This window comes from Pleurodeles waltl, chromosome 11, assembly GCF_031143425.1.
Source record: "Pleurodeles waltl isolate 20211129_DDA chromosome 11, aPleWal1.hap1.20221129, whole genome shotgun sequence".
Lineage (NCBI taxonomy): Eukaryota > Metazoa > Chordata > Amphibia > Caudata > Salamandridae > Pleurodeles > Pleurodeles waltl.
Genome location: NC_090450.1, coordinates 473,082,536 through 473,104,312, shown reverse-complemented (window position 1 = coordinate 473,104,312; position 21,777 = coordinate 473,082,536). Strand labels below are relative to the sequence as shown.

The window sequence follows — 21,777 nt, the reverse complement described above, 5'->3', positions numbered from 1 at the left end:
CGTTAGTGGATTGGAGGCCAGTCGAGCTCCTTGAGGTGCTTAAGTGCAAGATGGGCGGTTGAGGGTGGGCCTGGCCACTGAGTTTTTTATGGTCTGGAGTTTTCTGGTTTGTTTAGCATTGATTCCAGTATAGTGTGTTGCCGTAGTTCAGCTAGCAGGTGATGAGAGCTTGGGTGATGGTTCTGCGAGTGTTGGTGGGGAAACACTTGAAGATCTTCTTGAGCATCTTGAGTATGTGGAAGCAGGAAACAGAAGCTGCGTTCATTTGGCTGGTCAAGGTGAGTTGGTTGTTGATTGCTATTCTGAGGTTCTTTGCATGGGTTGCCAGGAGAGGTGTGGGTCTGAGTTCGGCAGGCCACCAGGTAAAGTCCCAGAGCAGGGGTGTCTTTGCAGAAGATTGATATTTCTGTCTTGTCTGTTGAGTTTGAGGCAGTTTGTTTTCATCCATCTGGTGACTTTAGTCTTGCAGGCGGAGAAATTGGTCTGGGTGTTTGGTGCCTTGTTGGACAGGGAGAGTATGAGCTGGGAGTCACCACCAAAGAATATGATGTTGATTCCATGGGCAAGGATTATGCTGTGCATGGAGTCATGTAGGCATTGAACAAAGTGGGGTTGAGTGAGGATCCTTGTGGAACTTATCCGATGAGGTTGACAGCATTCGAGATGAAGGTAGCCAGGCTGTGACTAACTGGGTGTGGCCTTCCAGGAACGTGACCTTGGAAACCGGCTTGATGCAGTCGTTAGATACAAATGGGATGGGAGACCATGTCGAGGACCTTGGAAAGATCAAGTGGGATGATGGACGTGGTTACGCCTCTGTCCATGATCATCCAGATGTCGACCCTGGTGGCAATGTGGGTGGTTGCTGTACTGTGGCTGGGCATGAATCCGGATTGAGTGGTGCTGAGGAGGTGATGGTTGTCACTGAGGTGTCTAATCATTTATAACTGTTTTTGATGGCCCAAAACAGTTGAAGATGGAACCTTCCTTACCTAGCTATCATAACAAGTGGCATATTTTAGTCTTAAATATAAGTTCACACTCCTGTCTGCATTGGCTTTCTGCACAATATTTTCGTAATTCCTGTAGGACAGTATCATCTTTCTATCATAGTTACCCCCACTTTTTGCCTGGTGTCATTATGTTTAGACTGTAGTACACTGGTATCCTGCAAACCAGGATCCCAGTGTCAACGTTCAGTCCTCTAAATTTAGTTATATGCTAACTTTTACACCCCTCAATTGGCATACTAGTGCACTCATGTAAGTGCCTAGTATATGGTACTTGGGTTCCTAAGCCATTAGTACCCCAAGGGTCCTCCATGGGCTGCATGTATTGTGCCACCCATTGGGACCAATGCACACGGACTACAGGCCTGCCACTGAAGCCTATGTGAAATGGTGCATGCACCTTTCACTCCAGATATAAGGTTTCCCTTGAATCATGGTCACTGCACTCTGATCCTGTAAGTCACCCCTAAAGTGGGCCCTTCAGCCCAAGGGCAGGGTGCATGGTTCTAAGTGAGAGGGTACCCGTGCGTGATCAGAGGTGTCCCTACAAATCCCAGACTCCATTTTGTGGGCTTTGTAAGTGCGGGGAACCCATTTTAAGGTATGTAGTAGACCCTGTTCAACACGAGTTGTCCAACTACATAATGGCTTTACCGAACCTAGCCATGTTAGTTATCAATCATGCAACTTCACAGATTCCAGTGTTAGTTGCAATATACCGTGTACTCGGGGGGTTTCCTAGGGGATCCCCATAAATGTGCTTGTACAGCCTTCCATGGTCTGCATGTCAGCCTGTGCTGCTGCTGACCCCACACATTGTTCTGTCCTTCTATTGCTGAGCTTAACTCAGGCAGGGGAAGACAGAACAAAAGATTTCCTTTAAGACAGAAGTGTGACCACCTCTTCTTTGGAAATAGGGGTCTCTTTGCTGGGGTGGGGGTGCCTGTGAGCACCACCAGACTGCTTTGAAGGGCACATTTGGTGCTTGCCTTGCATAAACCGGTTTGCACCAGTGCAGGAACCCCTGGTTCATGCTCTGGCGCAAAACCACACAAAAGGATGGGAGTGGCTACCCCCCTGACCAGCTCCTCCTCTAGGGAGGTGCACAGCACTCTGCCAGGTGGCCACTTGATTCTGCCATATTGGAAATAGGATAGGCAGAAGCACCTTGGGACAACTGACTGGTTAGTCCAGCTGGGTGACATTCCTGACCTCCTCTGATAGGTGGGTCACTGCAGTAAGTATCCAACCCCTGCATGGGTTACTTGAGAGGTCCCCTGAGGGTGGGACTCTGGGTTTGTGTGCAAGACTTCAGGAACTGTCTGTAAGTCTCCTCTGCAAGACATGTTTGAAACCTGGACACTGGACCACTGCTGCTCTTCGCTGGAACCAGAAGCAAGACTGTAGCCAGTGTGAGGGCTCCTACTGCAACTTTGTTTCCAGGTTCTGCAATCCCATGGCCATGCATCCTCCAGAGTCACTGGGACTCTGCCTGCACTTAGGAAAGCAAGAAGGATTCTCCCTTAGAGTGAAGGAGTCACTCCCCTGCATCTGCAGGCACCTCAGCGACAACTGGCTTGTGGATCCTGCTGACCCACAGACTCTCCAAAACTCTACAACACAGGTGGTGGTTTTGTGGCTCTCTAGAGGTCTGATCTGTCTTCCTAGCAACTCGGAGGTCAGTGGTCCCTCACTGGAGCTGCTTGGCTAGAACCCCTGTACACTGAGTCTGTTTATCGTTGCCAAGGATTGTTGGCTCTTCAGTCCGAAGACCTTCTAGATCCAAGAAGCTCCTGCCACCAGCACTCTTCAGATTCAAGAACGACACCCTCACTGCAACCCCTACAACATGTGCATCCCTCTTTCTGTGCTGTTGTGGACTCACTGTGACTCCCTGTGCCTGCTGCCAGAGGGCCTGTTGGGGGCCCCACTGATTCCTCCGGGATCTCCTGCATGCTGAGGGCTGGTCCTGACCTACCGGCCAAGGTTGGGTCACCTGGAACTTGCTGGTCCCCACAAATCCTGCAAACTCTTTGTAAGGCTTCCCTGCATTTGCCAAGGCTTGTTGGTGGACCGTCTGCAATTCAACAAATGCCATGGGACAGCTCATGGACTACTCCTGGGATCTTCGTGCATCGTCTGGACTTCAGAGCTGCACTTCTTCATGAACCATCCTACAGGAAAGCATCTCCAAGAAGGGTGGGCATTGCCCTCCTGCACTGCCTGGGCACATCCCGATGGTCTGGACCCTGTCCCTCTTTCCTTCGGTCCTCTTCTTCTAGAATCCACTCCTGGGTTCCCCAGACCTGGTCCACGGGTCACAACAGCAGGACAACTGAGGTCTCCACTGACTTCAACAAGAGGTTCTGACACAACTTCACCCCTATGCACCTGGGCTCCCTGGTATAGGCACTCTACTGTTCTGAGTATCCATGGGTGGGGCCACTATCTAACCTCCCTTGTCCCAAAGGGTTTCCTCGGGCTCCTCTGGGAAGGGTCCTAAAATGCGAAGCCTCCAACAGCAACTTCCCCATTTTAGCCTACGGACACCGATCCAAGATTACTACTCTGTACATGGGGGCCTGGTGATTCCTACCTACTTACCTTTGGGGTTTTAGTGCTTCCCCAGTCCTAAAGGTCCATGGGTGGTAGTGTGGGCTGGGAGTGATTTATGCATTCCATTTCTTTTTTAGCATATGGTCCACGCCTCACCCATGTTATTTTATGCCTTTACTTACCTGTTGGTAAGTATATTTTTGTATGTCAATTTCTCCGGTTAGGATATATCAAAGTTAGTTCTAGAGTGTGCGTTACCATAAATATAACATATGTCTCTAATACTGGTGTGGTTCTTTCCTGTGCATACATCACTGACTGACCTGTGTGGTATTTTCAACTGCTTCACACCCTCCCGAATATGCCTTAGCTGCTCTTCACAGCAACCCTATGAGAGCTCTGGTTATCAAGAGCTGCCTACACTTATCACTAAAAGTTGCCTGGACTCAGTATAGGATGGCCTCACCAATAGGTGTATACCATATACTGAGCCAGCCTCCTACAATTCCCAGTAAGAGTTTAATATCGTAAAGTGTCCAACTCTAAACACATTGTCTAGAACTCTAGGCCAAGGTTTTCAGGCTGATAGATTAATATGGTCACTGAAGGCTGTGAGGCAGTTTATTTCGTTCTGCATACTAGCAGCACTTTGGGTGACAATGTTAATAAAAGGACTTTGTAGCAGAACCACCTCTGAAAGGTGTATTACTATACAAATGGTGTTCCTTTTGTTTCACAGAACATCCATATTCCATAACAAAAGATAAGCAAAGTAAGGATGGAAATTATGGAAATAAATGCTCGTTGTTAGTTGTGTGCCTCTTGACACGCTAGGTGTGAAAAATCCACTAGCAGCATGACATTATTTAAATGTGTTCCTTTGAATCTGGCAGGAGAAGCTCTTCTAAGAGGAGATACCACTGTCAACTGTCCATTCTCGATAATCTGAATAGTTGGTCTAGGCTGGCAGCAGCATACTGAAAATAGTTTAGTGAGTAAATATGTTTAATAGACAACTGTAAGCACAGTTAATTCCTTTGATGTTTTTTCTTGTGAGGTGTAATGGTTATCTGTACTAGTTATGGTGAATGCTCCCCTAGTGCTTATTAGCTTTACTGCATGCTAACTCTGAAAGATGCCACGAGCTTTATGTACTGCATAGATGGTGGTTTGCTTGACATTTTGTTTTCTGTGGGGATTAAGCTTGCCAGGTTCCTCTCCTTCGCTGTCTCATCCTATTCCTTTAAATGTTTACCATCACATGAAACAATTAATGTTATATGATCCAACCTTCGTAGGCCCATTGCCGTCCATGGTACATGTTTTGAGCTATCCATAGTTTATCAGCCAAGTTGGGATGCTGTTGTAGAGACTTTTTATCTTAGTTTAAATCAGTTTTTAGTATGACTTCCACTACTAGCTGGTGTTGAAAGGCAATAAAGTGGATCGCCTTACTTACGAATCACTTGTTCAAGAAGATGCTCGACTCCTGTTATAGATAGTTCATTATCTAAGACAGTTCCTCAGATTTTTAACTTTGTCCTTAGAAGTTAGAAAAAAAATCTTTTTGCAGATTGATCCACCAATCTGGCCTTAGGGTGGAAAAACATGATTTCTGTTTTGGACCTGTTAAGCAGAAGTCAGCTGGCTCTCATAAAGGCACCATCCAGTCTACCCACCCCATTTCAATCCACCCCATTCAAATCCAATCCATCCCTCTCAAATCCAATCCATCCCACTCAAAGCCAGTCCCTCACTCAAAGCACAGGTAACTTTCTTCTACCAACATAGTTTGTTTCACGTGGATTCCTATAGCACATGCATAGCCATTGTGGTGTTTAACTGCTTCTTTGACACCCATTAATAGTGCCGCGACAGTGGCAGTAAATTTAAGTGTTATGAAGGAACACCTTTTGAGAATTCACTTTTCAAAGACCTAGCCAAGACTTCTGTCTCCTGTTAATCATAGTAATTGGATGAATAAGTACAAAATGAATGTTTGACCTTCTACTTTTAGTGACCTTTTAGGTCTGGCTAGCAGAAGACTTGGCTGTGTGTTCAATGCTCATGTTTTAACAAAACAGGAGAAAGAAAGTACACAGAGGTGTATATAGAAAGGACCTTTCAATTGTAGATTAGCATCTTTATGGGCGCTGACCATCATATTTGCTAGTAAATATATCAGATTGCTTAGGGAAAGAAGTACAGCTAGAGGTACCTTTAGCTGTTTGCCATAGATAATGAGATGCACAAAAATATATGCGGACAGGTCTTTCAGACAGCAAAAGCAGCACTGGCAAAAGCAGGAATCACAGCAGTGACAAAAGCTTCAATCATGGGAAGGAGCACAGCGATGATAACTGCTGCATCAACAGAGACAACAGTTCGACAACAATGATGAAGCTACATTCTCAGCTGGATCAACATTGACCACAGCAGTACCAATAGCAGCAACAATGGATTCTAAAAAAACTGCAGTAAATAGCAGCCCATACAGTAGCCAGACTAGCTGCGACGACCACAGCAGCTACCACCCTCGTCTCCGTGGTCTTACAGCAGGCAGAGGTTGCAGATTTCATGCGGGATGCGCGGGGCAAATTTGTGGTGGCGGCTTGGGCAGAATTTAAATGGGGTGTTCTCCATGACCTCTACTTTGCTTCATTCACCTGCCACATGCGGATTCTGTCGGAGTCTCTGTTAGGGGATGCTATGGCTCTTCTTTTCTCAGGCGCTGTTCGATTCCCTCGTTCGGCTATATCTTCTTAAAAATAAACCTCTATTCCTCTGATTTTTTCAACGTTGTCTTAAAAAACTTCGGAGCTCCTAATTTTGCTTCCAAACCCAACGGCGGAAAAAAGAATCTGAAGATGGCTACTACGCACAGGCACGTTCGGGGAGCTGTCTGATGTCATGCAGGGGATGGACCAATCACTAAATGGTGGTCGACGACGCCCAAAAAGAAAGAAGAAAAAAATAAAGACAATTCGGGACACAAACACTAGATGGCGGAATAACGCACAGCATGTGAATCTAGAAAAGGATTCATGCTGCAAAACAGCTGTAACGGCAGCAAATATGATCACAGAAGGGACAAGAGAAGCAACAACAATATTCCTCACAGTAGGGGACTGCTGGCAGTGTTCAGCACAGAACGTACTACAGAATTGACAACTGACAAATTGCAGAAACCACAACAGTAAACATGTCACTACAGCAGTTACCCCCTGCTACCATGCCAGAGACAGCAGCATTGGGGACATCAGCAACGACCACAGCAGCAATCATACCAGAGACAACAGCTGCCATAAAAGCAGGAACTAGAGCAGCAACCACAGCAGTAAGCACAGATGCCATCTTAGCAGGGACCACACCAAAAGTTACAAGTTTAATTGCTGCAACAGGACAACAGCAGTAAATGCAACTACAGCAATGACTACATTGTAACCACACTAAAGACTACAGACTTCAGTAGGAACAGCAGTATCAAACAGTTGCCATAATGGCAGCAAGAATAAATACAATAGCATCTACAATAGATTAAACAGGAATCACAATAGCAGTGACCAAATCAATAACTGCAAGTGCAACAGGGACAACAGCACTGATAAATTCCACCAAAGAAGGAACCATGTCTGTCACCAGGTTAGGTTGAACAGCAGCCACAACAAGAGAGATCATAGGAGCAATCACAGCTGACACCAAAGTAGAGACTAAATTTGCATCAAAAGCAGTGACTACACCAGTAACTGTAGCAAGTTCAAAAGCTGCCAGCAAGGCAGGAAGGTAATCACTGACCAGTTGTTAATACTGAAAAAAGGTGCAAATAGAATGCTTTAATCAATCTCAGGCAATGGTAGATGCTCTGGACAACATTTCAGTCCGTAGGTTTTTTCCCCACTGTGCAACTACAGATATAGGACAAGCATTTGTTAATCAGCCTTTGTCCTGCTCCAATCGGAACAGCTCCGAAACGTTCTAGTCATAGCCTCTCTGATCGAGAACACAAGCAACCCCAGAGTGGTTTTACCTTGTAGGCCTCATCAATGAGTTACAGATTGAGACCTGTGATGCAGTGAGTAGGGGTCCATGTCTGGGCATACCCTTTGGCAATCTCACTCAGAAAAGCAGGTACTGGCAAAGACAGTAGAACTTGCTTTTATGTACAAACATGTAAAAGCAGTGACACAGATTTGGGCACAGACTGATTGACATCCCCGTTCAAGCTACTTGTTCTGTGGCTTCAATGTTTGTGCCCAATTTTTATTACCCAAGGCCGTGATGCCATGCAGCTTTGTTTATACTACTGCAGAAGAAAAACGGTACTCTAATTAAACTTTGAGGTCACTTTACTTTCAAGGTTGGGTGAGTATGCTGAAGTTGGTCACTGAAGTAGTGGTAATTACAAATCACACACATTACAGAAAAAGGATTCACATAGATGATATTGTGGCTCACACAAGCAGGACAACGATCTGAATGAACCCTCTTTAATGCACGTCGTGACATGTCTTAGGAAGAGACAACCAGACAACAGAAATTTGCCATAAATCCCATCCTCGCATGTAAATAAAGGCATGTGGCTGTGTGCAGATTCCAGAAAAGACTGTTCCTTTAAAAACCGCAATACAAAAATGGACATGGGGTGGGGAGCGGTTCTCTTCTTTCCACCAAGGTTCAAATGAGATAAATATTGGTACACACACTTTTCCCAAAGCAGAAATGCTCAGAGTGTCATCAACCCAAAGAATGGAGAAGCTGGAATTCGATCTCCTTCGAGATGGTGGCGAGGTTGCACGTTGCTTAACATGGCGGATCACATTTCCAAAACGTGGATAAGTTTTGGTGCATGTCTTAAAAACAGGTCTGTAAGCCTGGTTCAAATATGTTATTTTATGGCCAAGAGCCTTTTATTTCAGTTCTGCAGTGCTCTCAGGTTGCTTTAGACTTGGTGGCTGGCTCAGTCTCCTGTTCATACTCTATTTCCACATAGGCTCTCTTTTTCCGGGAAGGCCCTTTTAGGGGTGTCTTGCCTTTTGACTTTGTTTTACAGGATACTTTTCCAGTCTCCATCTCCTCTTCCTCTGTTTCCTCCTCTCCACTCGAGGATTTGGCTCCCTCCTCGTCGCTGTCAGCTTCCAACTTGTCCATGTCCTGCACAAAAAAAAAAAAAAATAATAATAATTCAGAGACAACGGACAAAGCCACTAATGTGCTAGCCAACTGCCATTAATAGAGACAACACATATCAATCAGGACACCATCAGGCTAGAGAGTAAGGAGAGTAAAAAAACAAAAAAATGAAGAAAAAATACAGTGCAGCACCCCTTCTCCATATATACACTAAGGATCTCGAATAACATCCCAATAGCCATCACGGCAGCCATAACACTGCTCAAATTCATGAAAGCAGACAGACCTCTTTAAAGAAGACTACATCACAATGTGATAATACATGTCTGCTCCTAGATCCCAGCTAGTGCTATCATATGCTGACTGAAAGCTTGTCATTGAACCCGGACAGCGCTTCACTGCTGTTTTTCTAGGCTTGCGCTATGCAAACACCACACACTCGGTCTCATAGAAAACAGGGCTACGGTTACAACTTAATCGAAAAAAAAAGAAATAGGGCTATCGGCAAAGATGCATGCATGATTTTAATAACTGAATATGGAGGCAGTAAAACACAAGTCAGAGAGTTATATGAGGTTCTAAGTATAGGACAACAGTAAGGAGTCGTAGGTAATGACTACAGTTTACTGGCGTAGATATGTGAAGTCTAGGTGCTAGCACAGGATGAGGTGTTGCATAAATGCAATGGTAGAGATATGCAAGTGGGATAAAATTGATTAAAAGCTTATCGGTTCTGAGTTAAGATACTATTGTTCGATTTTATGAAGGTGCCAGTACACTATTACCATGTAGAATTTTGGCGAAGCTCTGTGGGTGCCTGTGTATCAGAATAAAAGGGAGTAATTAATCTACCGAAACAGGCACATTGGGAGAGCTGTGTGTGTATCATGTGCCATGTCTAGGGTAGAATTAATGTGCATTGGTAGAGCTGAAAGTAGGTCCCCTGTCCCAGTAGAAACAATTGGACATGAACTGGGGTGTAATATCAAAGCTGCTGCCTCAGTGAGTATATGTACTGGAATAACATGGGCTATGTAAGCAGGAAAGAAGAGTTTTTAAAGCTGTAAAAGAAAACTTTAAATGTTCATTGTGCTACTTTAAAATGCAAATGCCGTTGAGAAAAATAAAGTAAAATCTGAACCTTATGACTATAATTCATAAACGTAACAAAAACAAATGCTCACAGCATGCATCCGAAATTTCTTAAAAAGTATACGTCTCAGATGGCAAAAAATTTATTTACCTCAAAGTCACTCAAATCGCTTTCTTCCACTTCATCGTCCTCCACAAACTCCCTCTTACCAACATCCTAAGGGAAAATTAAAAGATTAGATGTGCATCAAGTTCTAGCAAAGGTTAGATTACTCAGAAGTTTTGCCTCCTAGTTTAGCTCTGTGACTACTGACAGGACAGATCCATGCATACAAATTGGGATCAACTGTAGTTGCAGTACACAATTGCGAGAGGTTTATAGTCCATTGAGCTCTGTAAATTTAATGTTACCACCAAGACTGTTTCCACTGTCAAATTTCGATCAGTTTTGCGTTGCATTTTGGTCTTTTCAGTGTATGTATTTTGGTTATGTAAATGACAATGTTTAGTGTCCAATTCTAGTTATTGTGTGCACTTTGAACTTGTAAACCACACTGTTTCGAACCTGACGGGACTGCATAGCCTCTCTAGTGGCTACTTGACATTACCAACAACAATTGGTTATGCTTCAACCCTCAAGGGTGGTCCCTACAGACCCATGTGCATTTGTGTTTGGACATTTCTTAGGGTTGCTCTTCTACCACTCATCAGTGAACCGCAAAGAGAACGTACAATAAATTCTCTATTGCTGCTATTTGATAGACTTTACCATAGTGGTATCCTGGGTGGACTCCTCAGTAGCAAAGCTGTTTGTATTCTGTCCTTTCCAATGACCTGCTTCCTGCCACAAACAGATGCTACTTTTGACTGGATAAAGTGGCTCTTTATCTGACCACCTGAACCTTTCACAGCATACAACATGGCTCACTCTATAATGCCATTCTAGTGGGTCGCTCCCCACTGCCACCAAGTGGATCTCTCAGACCATAATAACACTACCTTTGTATAATGCCATTTTCCGAAGTCCATTTCCAGTTTCTGCCTGCATAATGGCTATACCTGCGGCTGCTGGATAGACTAATATGGTTTGCTCTCTCCCACTGCTGTATGCAGGGGTGGCTCCTTCGCTATGGCAAAGGAGTGTCGACCCACTGACTAGAAGCAAACAAATAAAACAATAGATTGTTTTATCTATCTGCTTCTGGTACAGCCAGCAGTGCAGGGAGGGGAGGGCTGGGCCACGGAAGGTGGGAGGAGAGTGCACCTAAATGCGCATGTGTGTTTGGCCAGCCATCTGAGGCTGGCCAAACACACATGCACACTTGGGTTTCTCCAGCCTTGCTGCATACACAGCCGGTCTGGAGAAACTGCACAGACCCCAGGGCTGTGTCTGAGCGGCAGTTACTCAGACCAATCCTGGCACCGCTTTCATGCAAGGTTTTGCTGGGACGGAAGAGGAGCGCGAGGTGGCAGAATGCGGCAGGGATGGAGGCAAGGGTTTTTTTTTTTTTACCTTGTCTGTGTACTATCCTTTTCTGGATTCACATTCTGTGCATTGTACTGCCAACCAGTGATTGAGTCCAAAATTGTCCTTTGTTTCCCCATTTGTTTTTCAGGTTGAGTGTGCAAGCGCTCTGGCCTGTTGTAATCTATCTGTGGGCTTTTAACCACGCCCACCACTATCACTGGTTCATGGGCTTGCCTTTCAAAAATCCTTTATCATCATTGGTAAATTGTAGGAAGCTGGCCTGGTGTGTGGTGGGCACCCAAAGTACTTACACCTTATACCAGGTCCAGGTATCCCCTCTTAGTGAAGGGCAGGCAGTGTCTAGCAGCTAGGCTCTTTAGAGGTAGCTGTGGATGAGCAGCCAAGGCTTATCTAGGAGACATGCAAAGCTCATGCAAAACCACTGTAGTCACACAACTCTTGCACAAATGAAAGAATACACTCAGTTGTACAAAAATAAAGGTACTTTAGTTTTGGAACACATTATCACAAAATACTACAGAGGCAACCCTCCAATAGGAGGTCAGTAATACACTAATTACTACTAAACAGTAATAGGCATAGAACAGGTTAGAAAACAGTACAGACAGTAATATCCAATAGTGATCCTAGGGTGAGCCCAAAACATATACTAAAAAAATGAAATGCGAACGCAGGACTCCCACCTAGGTAAGTAGAATGTGTAGAGTGGAACTAGGAGTACTAGAAAACCACAGAGGTAAGTAAAACAGTACCCCCCCCAGTGACCAGGAAAGCAGGAGTAAATCACTGGAGTTTCCCCAAACCACCCAAAAGGAAGGAAAAGAAAAGACACCCAGACAAGACAGCAAGAAACCAGCTCTGGATTCCTAGAGTAGAAGACCTGTGGAGAGAGGGGACCAACTCCTAAAGTGTCAGTGGAGTCCAAGAGGAGTAAGAGCTGCTACCCACCCAGCTGTAGTTGCAAGAGTTGGTCGACGGTGCGGAAGAATAGGTCACACTGCAGCCCTGGAGTCGGAGAAGAGTTCCTGATAGATGCAGAAGGTGTCCCACACTGGAGTGAAGAATGCTGACGGGTGTTGGTACAGGAATTCCATTAACAAGCCTTGGCAAAGGCAAATTTGCATTTAGTGGTAAAGCGGTGCTGTCGGATACTAGCAAGGCCCAGGGGGACTCAACCCAGGAGCGGGAGTCACAGGGGACCCTCAGCGACAGGACCCACAGGAGGAGAGGCAGCACCCACAGGACGAGGACACAGAAATTGCAGAAGGAGCCCACGCAGCACTAAAGAAAGGGATCCCATGCTGCCAGAGAACCACGCAGAGGGCTGTGTGTCGCAGGAAGGAGTGCTGGGTGCTGGAGCTGCACGTATCCTTTAGTTCCCTTGGAGGAGGTGCAAACAACCCTTCGCAGCTGCAAGAGACGCGGTGCACGGGGGTACTGTCTTGCATGGGAAGGCTTAAATCCACCAAAGGTGGAGAGCTGGCAAAGAGGACTACTCCGGACCACCACCCGTGATGCAGGATACATGCAGCTCAGGATGAGAGGACATACTTGCACCCTGCCCTCTGGGCTAGGAGGGCCTGCCACAGGGGTTACTTACATTGACCTGGTAGTGAAAGGATACATACACACTTTCACGTAGGCTGCAATGGCAGGCCTGCATAACACTTTGCATGGGCTCCATATGGGTGACATATCAAATCAAATCATTAACATTTATAAAGCGCGCTACTCACCCGTGCGGGTCTCAAGGCGCTAGGGGGAAGGGGGGGTTACTGCTGCTCGAAAAGCCAGGTCTTGAGGAGTCTCCGGAATGCGGAGTGGTCCTGGGTGGTCCTGAGGCTGGTGGGGAGGGTGTTCCAGGTCTTGGCTGCCAGGTAGGAGAAGGACCTCCCACCCGCCGTGGAGCGGCGGATGCGAGGGACGGCAGCGAGCGCGAGGCCAGAGGAACGGAGGAGGCGGGTGGGGGCGTAGAAGCTGAGGCGACGGTTGAGGTATTCCGGTCCCTTGTTGTGGAGGGCTTTGTGTGGATGGGTGAGAAGTCGGAAGGTGATCCTTTTGCTGACTGGGAGCCAATGCAGGTGTAACAGGTGTGCGGAGATGTGGCTGTTGCGGGGTATGTCGAGGATGAGGCGTTTTGAATACGTTGCAGACGTTTTTGGAGTTTTGCGGTGGTCCCATCATAGAGGGTTTTGCCGTAGTCCAGGCGGCTCGTGACGAGGGCGTGGGTCACGGTTTTTCTGGTGTCGGCGGGGATCCAGCGGAAGATCTTGCGGAGCATGCGGAGGGTGAGGAAGCAGGCGGAGGACACGGCGTTGACTTGTTTGGTCATGGTGAGAAGAGGGCCCAAGATGAAGCCGAGGTTGCGGGCGTGGTCTGAGGGGGTCGGTGCGGTGCCAAGGGCCGTGGGCCACCAGGAGTCGTCCCAAGCGGTCGGGGTGTTGCCGAGGATGAGGACTTCCGTTTTGTTAGAGTTCAGCTTTAGGCGGCTGAGCCTCATCCAATCTGCGACGTCCTTCATGCCATCTTGTAGGTTGGTCTTAGCGCTGGCGGGGTCCTTGGTGAGGGAGAGTTTAAGTTGGGTGGCGTAGGAGGTGATGATGATGTTGTGCTTGCGTACGATGTCGGCGAGGGGGCTCATGTAGACATTGAAGAGTGTCGGGCTGAGCGAGGAGCCTTGAGGTACGCCGCAGATGATCTCGGTGGGGTCTGAGCGAAAAGGTGGGAGGTAAACTCTTTGAGAGCGGTTTGAGAGGAAGGAGGCGATCCAGTCCAGGGCCTGGCCTTGGATCCCGGTGGAGCGGAGGCGGGTTATTAGGGTGCGGTGACAGACGGTGTCGAAGGCAGCCGAGAGGTCGAGGAGGATGAGGGCGACTGTTTCACCGTTGTCCATCAGGGTTCTGATGTCGTCTGTGACTGAGATGAGGGCGGTTTCAGTGCTGTGGTTGGTTCGGAATCCGGTTTGTGAAGGGTCGAGAAGGTTGTTGTCTTCCAGGAAGTTGGTAAGCTGTTTGTTGACGGTCTTCTCTATTACCTTGGCAGGGAAGGGGAGGAGCGAGATGGGGCGGAAGTTTTTCAGGTCGCTTGGGTCAGCCGTAGGTTTCTTTAGTAGGGCGTTGACATCGGCGTGTTTCCAGCTTTCGGGGAAGGTAGCAGAAGAAAATGAAGAGTTGATGATGGCCTGGAGGTGCGGGGCGAGGATGTCGTCGGCTTTATTAAAGATGAAGTGAGGGCAGGGGTCCGATGGGGCGCCGGAGTGGATAGAGTTCATGGTGGTTTTGGTTTCTTCAGTGTTGATGTGGTTCCAGGCGTTGAGGGTGATAGCCGGGGGTGTGGGTTCGGTGATGCTTGGTTGGGTCTGGTGTCCGAAGCTGTCGTGGAGGTCCGTGATCTTGCGGTGGAAGAAGGTGGCGAGGGAGTTGCACAGGTCTTGTGAGGGCGTGACGGCATTGGGGTTGGAGAACTCTTTAACGATGCTGAAAAGTTCTCTGCTGTTGTAGCTGTTTTTGTCCAGTCTGTCGGTGAAAAAATTCCTTTTGGCTGCGCGAATCAGGTGGTGGTGTTCGCTGGTTGCGTTTTTGAGGGCGGTCATGTTGTCGGCGGTGTGGTCCTTGCGCCAGGCCTTCTCAAGGGCGCGACAGGTTTTCTTCGATTCCTTAAGGATGTCAGAGAACCAGAGAGGTTTTTTGGTGATGGCCTGTTGATGCATGCGTCTGAGGGGAGCAAGGTTGTCTGCGCAGTTGGAGATCCAGTTCGAGAGGCTGAGGGCTGCGTCGTTGGGGTCGGTGGTGAGGGTAGGTTGGTTGACGGTGAGTGCGGAGAAGAGTTGTTCTTCTGGGATTTTGTTCCACTGTCGACGAGGGATGGGTTGAGTGCGGAGGTGGCGGGTCTCGCGACGGAATGTGAAGTGGACACAGCTGTGGTCGGTCCAGTGTAGAGCGGAGGCGTGGCTGAAGGAGACGTGTTTGCTGGCGGAGAAGATGGGGTCAAGCGTGTGTCCGGCAATGTGGGTGGCGGTGTTCACCAGTAATACATAATACATGCTGCAGCCCATAGGGATCCCCTGCTACACCAATGCCCTGGGTACCTATGTACCATATACTAGGGAGTCACGTGGGGTACCAGTATGTCAAATGTCGGGTGAAAAATGGTACAAGTTACCAAGTTAGAAGGAAGAGAGCATAATCACTAGGGTACTGGTTAGTAGGATCCCAGTGAACACAGTCTAACACACTGACAGCGGGCAGAAAATGGGGTTAACCATGCCAATAAAGAGGGCACTTTTCTACATAAATGCTTTACATTTGTACCTCCTTGGGGTAGTTTGGTTACCACAATGGCCATCTACAATGTTGCATGGATAATTGCACTTTTGCCGATAAGTTTGACTGCAAGCAAATTTCTTTTTTCTTTTGCGTCTCTCCTTCGTGCTCATGGCGGCCTTGGCAGTTTGAATCGACTAGCTTATGGCAACTGTTTTACTTTTCATTTTTAATTTATTTGGCACGAAAAGTCCAGTTGGGAATTTACAACGCTAATAGCGCTAACTTGAGCAAACGCAAGACCCACTGCATTGAAAACGCTTGTTCTTATGGGCGTCAAAGAACACTATTTGGTGGAATGCCCGTCCCTTATGTGATGTCAGATGGCACCCTGGAAGTTCCTGTGCATAGTCTCAATCTTCAGATTCTTTTTTCTGCCACTGGGTCTGAAAGTAACAGAGGAGCGCTGAAATGTTTTTTTTTAAAATTCAAGAAAAATCGTTGAATTCACCGAAGACCGCAAGTAAGACATAGGACAAGAGAAAATGGGTTCTCTTTTCCCCCAGAGGGGTACCCCACTGGTATAAGTCACGTGGTAAGAGAATATAGACAGGTAGTAGGTCATGGAGAACACCGCCTTTAAATTCTGCCACCATAAGTTTGCCCAGAGAGACCCCAACAAGGTCTACAAACTCTGTCTCCCGAAGGTCTGTGCAGTGTTCGTACTCAAGACCCTAAAGGTACATTGACATCTGTTGGAACACTGCATCACCATGGCCAGTACTCATAAGTTAACAGGTTTCGCTGAAGGACCTCGACTCGTTGTGCGAAGATGAGGACTACGTCAAGGAAGCAGAGAGGGCCCAGGGAGAAGACTCCGATGTCAAGATCTATAAGGCAGTGACCAAAAAAGAAAAGCAGTGAAGAGAGTGGCAAAGAACGCCAAAAGAAAAAAGGTCAAGGTAACAAAGTCACCGAAAGGCTCTGACCCAATAAGCCCCAAAAGGCAGGCTCATCGTTGAAAACAATGGTCCACCAACGGTCAGCTGAAGCACAAAGAACTGCACGGAGGGATACCAGCAGGGACAAGGTAATGCCAAAACCCTCGACACCATCTGGTCAAGAGGGAGAATGCCAAGGTCTTGGACGCAACATACCAGTAGACACCAAAAAAGAAAGTCGACGACCAGAAAGTGCCTGAGGTGGAACGCAAAAAACCCAGTCTGGAGGCCGAAATAGCTGCACTTCTGCACGGAAAAAAGGAGTTTGACGACTCCTTGAAGGATTTTACAATTCCTGTCAAGACGACAACCTGGGCAGAAGATGACCAGTCTTCTTTAGAGAACCCAGCAACACCAGAACTTCACAAAGAGGAGCAGAAAAGTAACTTGTGGAGGCTGAAGAGGCAACAGAGTTCGACAAAGAATCGTGGCACAATCTCAACGCCGAATCCCCAGAAGGAGGAATGGACAACTACTCTTCGAGGCCATCACCACCAGGTGACCTAGCCCTCTACAACAGCCTTATCAAAGGGCTGCTGAAACGTATGGAGTCTAGTTAGAGAAGGAAAAAGGAGACAGACCTTGCTTTCTCTTAGAGACTTTTATGCCCTCCAACAAGGGAAGCTTGCATTTGCAGATGCTACCGAGCATACTGGACCAAGGGAAGGAGGCATTGCAGGAACCAGCCAGTTTAAAGGCTGTAACAGCAAGAGTGGAGAAGAAATTCAAACCATCTACTTAGGACCCGAATTACACCTAGAGTAACGCCCCTGCCGAGTCAATAATTTGCGACAACCTCAAGGAAAAGAAACAATGCCCACACATCCACAGGCCCACTGCCTGAAAAGGAGCATAAGGGACTCGTCCTGGTGGGCAGGAAAATGGAGAGGGAGTTTGCAACCCAGTGGCAGATTGCCAATTTCAACACCCTCTTGAACAGGTGGACACTAGCAGTGGGACGAGATGGAGTTCCACATACAACACCTGCTAGAGAAATACAAAGAGCCAAGGCTGTGACGTAGGAGTGCAACAACGTTGCCCACACCTGCTTACAATCACCATTATGTGCTGCAGACACTGCTAGCAGGAAGATGTTCACGGGCACTACACTAAGGAGACATGCTAGGCTCACCGTGTCTGCCTTCAAGCCAGAGGGTCAAGACTTCATAATTAACATACTGTTCACAGACGATGCACTGTTCGTACAGGCGGTAGATGAGCCTCTACAACAACGACACGGCAAAGACAATGGGGGCATTGTAATTCAAGAGGCTTGTTTAGAAGAGGTGGGCATGCATCATGAAGGCCCATTGGCAGAGGTCCTTTCATATAGGGCCACCAACAGCAACCACCACAGGGCAGCCCACACCAAACCACCCAACAAGCCACTTATGAACAATGGCAACCCCCTGCAAGACAGCCCTTTTGTGGGCGAGAAAGGGGAAGATGACAAACTCCCAGAGGGGGAGAAACAGCAAGAAAGTGACTTGTCAGCCAGTGGGAGGCTGAATAGGGAGTTACCCACAGATGTGGTGGAAAACAAAATCACCACCGACAAATGGTTTTTGAAAATTATACATCATGGATACTACATAGAACTACTCTAAGAATCACCACAAATTCCACCAGAACCAAAGAGGTTTCAAGGCCAGGAGATCATACAGCTTAGGAAAGAAGTCACAGAACCTCTACAAAAGAAAGCCGAAAGCCGAAAGCCATAGTGTAAGGAAATGCCTCCTTGGCATGGTTACCCCCTGACTTTTTGCCTTTGCTGATGCTATGTTTTGAATTGAAAGTGTGCTGAGGCCTGCTAACCAGGCCCCAGCACCAGTGTTCTTTCCCTAACCTGTACTTTTGATTCCACAATTGGCACACCCTGGCATCCAGATAAGTCCCTTGTAACTGGTACCTCTGGTACCAAGGGCCCTGATGCCAGGGAAGGTCTCTAAGGGCTGCAGCATGTCTTATGCCACCCTGGAGACCCCTCACTCAGCACAGACACACTGCTTGCCAGCTTGTGTGTGCTGGTGGGAACAAAATGAGTAAGTGGACATGGCACTCCCCTCAGGGTGCCATGCCAGCCTCTCACTGCCTATGCAGGTATAGATAAGTCACCCCTCTAGTAGGCCTTACAGCCCTAAGGCAGGGTGCACTATGCCATAGGTGAGGGCACCAGTGCATGAGCACTGTGCCCCTACAGTGTCTAAGCAAAACCTTAGACATTGTAAGTGCAGGGTAGCCATAAGAGTATATGGTCTGGGAGTCTGTCAAACACGAACTCCACAGCACCATAATGGCTACACTGAAAACTGGGAAGTTTGGTATCAAACTTCTCAGCACAATAAATGCACACTGATGCCAGTGTATATTTTATTGTAAAATACACCACAGAGGGCACCTTAGAGGTGCCCCCTGAAACCTAACCGACTATCTGTGTAGGCTGACTGGTTCCAGCAGCCTGCCACACTAGAGACATGTTGCTGGCCCCATGGGGAGAGTGCCTTTGTCACTCTGAGGCCAGTAACAAAGCCTGCACTGGGTGGAGATGCTAACACCTCCCCCAGGCAGGAGCTGTAACACCTGGCGGTGAGCCTCAAAGGCTCACCCCTTTGTCACAGCACCGCAGGACACTCCAGCTTAGTGGAGTTGCCCGCCCCCTCCGGCCACGGCCCCCACTTTTGGCGGCAAGGCTGGAGGAAACAAAGAAAACAACAAGGAGGAGTCACTGGCCAGTCAGGACAGCCCCTAAGGTGTCCTGAGCTGAAGTGACTAACTTTTAGAAATCCTCCATCTTGCAGATGGAGGATTCCCCCAATAGGATTAGGGATGTGACCCCCTCCCCTTGGGAGGAGGCACAAAGAGGGTGTACTCACCCTCAGGGCTAGTAGCCATTGGCTACTAACCCCCCAGACCTAAACACGCCCTTAAATTTAGTATTTAAGGGCTTTCCCTGAACCTAGAATTTAGATTCCTGCAACTACAAGAAGGAGGACTGCTGAGCTGACAAACCCCTGCAGAGGAAGAACAGAAGACACCAACTGCCTTGGCCCCAGACTTACCGGCCTGTCTCCTGCCTTCCAAAGAAACCTGCTCCAGCGACGCTTTCCAAGGGACCAGCGAGCTCTGAATCCTCTGAGGACTGCCCTGCTTCGAAAAAGACAAGAAACTCCTGAGGACAGCGGCACTGCTCCAAAAGAACTGCAACTTTGTTACAAGGAGCAGATTTAAAGACCCCTGCAACTCCCCGCAAGAAGCGTGAGACTTGCAACACTGCACCCGGCGACCCCGACTCGACTGGTGGAGAACAACCAACTCAGGGAGGACCCTCTGGCGACTCTACGACTGTGAGTAACCAAAGTTGTCCCCCCTGAGCCCCCACAGCGACGCCTGCAGAGGGAATCCCCAGGCTCCCCCTGACCGCGACTGTCTGAACTCCATTTCCCGACGGCTGGAAAAGACCCTGCACCCGCAGCCCCCAGCCCCTAAAGAAACGGAACTTCTGTGCAGGAGTGACCCCCAGGAGGCCCTCTCCCTTGCCCAGGTGGTGGCTACCCCGAGGAGCCCCCCCCTTGCCTGCATCGCTGAAGAGACCCCTTGGTCTCCCATTGAAAACTGAAGGAAACCCGACGCGTGTTTGCACACTGCACCCGGCCGCCCCCGCGCTGCTGAGGGTGTACTTTCTGTGCTACTTTGTGTCCCCCCCGGTGCCCTACAAAACCCCCCTGGTCTGCCCTCCGAAGACGCGGGTACTTACCTGCTGGCAGACTGGAACCGGGGCACCCCCTCCTCTCCATTATAGCCTATGTGTTTTGGGCACCTCTTTGACCTTTGCACCTGACCGGCCCTGAGCTGCTGGTGTGATAACTTTGGGGTTGCTCTGAACCCCCAACGGTGGGCTACCTTGGACCAAAAACTAAAACCTGTAAGTGACTTACTTACCTGTGAAAACTAACAAAAACTTACCTCCCCCAGGAACTGTGAAAATTGCACTGTGTCCACTTTTAAAACAGCTTATTGTGTTTTATGTAAAAAGTATACATGCTAAAGTAATGATTCAAAGTTCCTAGAGTACTTACCTGCAATACCTTTCAAATGAGCTATTACATGTAAAATTTGAACCTGTGGTTCTTAAAATAAACTAAGAAAAGATATTTTTCTATAACAAAACCTATTGGCTGGATTTGTCTCTGAGTGTGTGTACCTCATTTATTGTCTATGTGTATGTACAACAAATGCTTAACACTACTCCTTTGATAAGCCTACTGCTCGACCACACTACGCAAAATAGAGCATTAGTATTATCTCTTTTTACCACTATTTTACCTCTAAGGGGAACCCTTGGACTCTGTGCATGCTATCCCTTACTTTGAAATAGCACATACAGAGCCAACTTCCTACACATAGAAAGAGTATCAACAGGGGTAACAAACAAAGGAAACTATTCACCGTATTTCCTGTTACCAAAACAAAAGCTAACCCCAAGACCAATCCTGGACCTCAGATTCATAAACAAATTTATTTGCACACAAAACTTCAAGATGACAACACTCCAAGAAGTATGAATAAATGAATTAATAAGTTTTTTGTATGTTTACTTAAAACCATTTCAAAGTGACAAATTAGCAAATTAAAAGTCCAGTATGATAAAAGCAAACAATCGGGAATTGTTGCCTACTTGATTCGGTTTTTCTTGTCTCCTGTACTGTTACAAAATTGGCAAAGCAAGCAAAAATCTCAAATAGTGTAACAGTCAAAATGTTTGTCCTTGCATGATTCAATATCTGTTCATTTAACAACTGAGCTGAAGTGAGATAGTTCACAAAAAAGGTGATATCTGTCCCCTGTATGTGTCCCCTCTTGTATGCACTATGCAGAGAGACAGGGCATGATCCGATGGTGAGGGCAAGGTGGTGGCAATTAGTCCTTTAACAGTGTCCGAGCCTGATGCATAAATTTGCCTAATTTGGCCCAGTGTCAACAGAGAAAACAAAAGATTTTCAGTCTCTGTGACTGTTCGTGTGCTGTGTTGTATGAAAACTGGCCTCAGGAATTAACAACGGGCACTGTATAGTGCTCCACAGCAGCATAACAGATGGACCAACAATTCCCTCCTGTAATCGCACAACCTGCAGAATTCAATTTTTCCAAGCGATTTCCAAACAATGTTCAGATCTCTTATTGGGAGAGGCACCAGTCTTGCCCACAATATTAGCTTCACGTCACGTTTTCCTAGCACT

At 47.4% G+C, this 21,777-nt stretch overlaps 1 protein-coding gene across 1 annotated transcript in view; it reads right to left on the bottom strand.

Annotated features, from left to right (window-relative positions):
* Positions 1–7,894: 7,894 nt before the first annotated feature.
* Positions 7,895–21,777, bottom strand: part of MAK16 (MAK16 homolog) — a 172,812-nt gene continuing 158,929 nt past the window's right edge. The window contains exons 9-10 of the mRNA XM_069213813.1: positions 9,940–10,005; positions 7,895–8,717 (exon numbers count right to left, since the gene is read on the bottom strand). Coding sequence (XP_069069914.1) covers positions 8,496–8,717; positions 9,940–10,005 — 288 coding nt within the window. The 3' untranslated portion in view covers positions 7,895–8,495. The remainder of the gene's footprint in view (positions 8,718–9,939; positions 10,006–21,777) is intronic.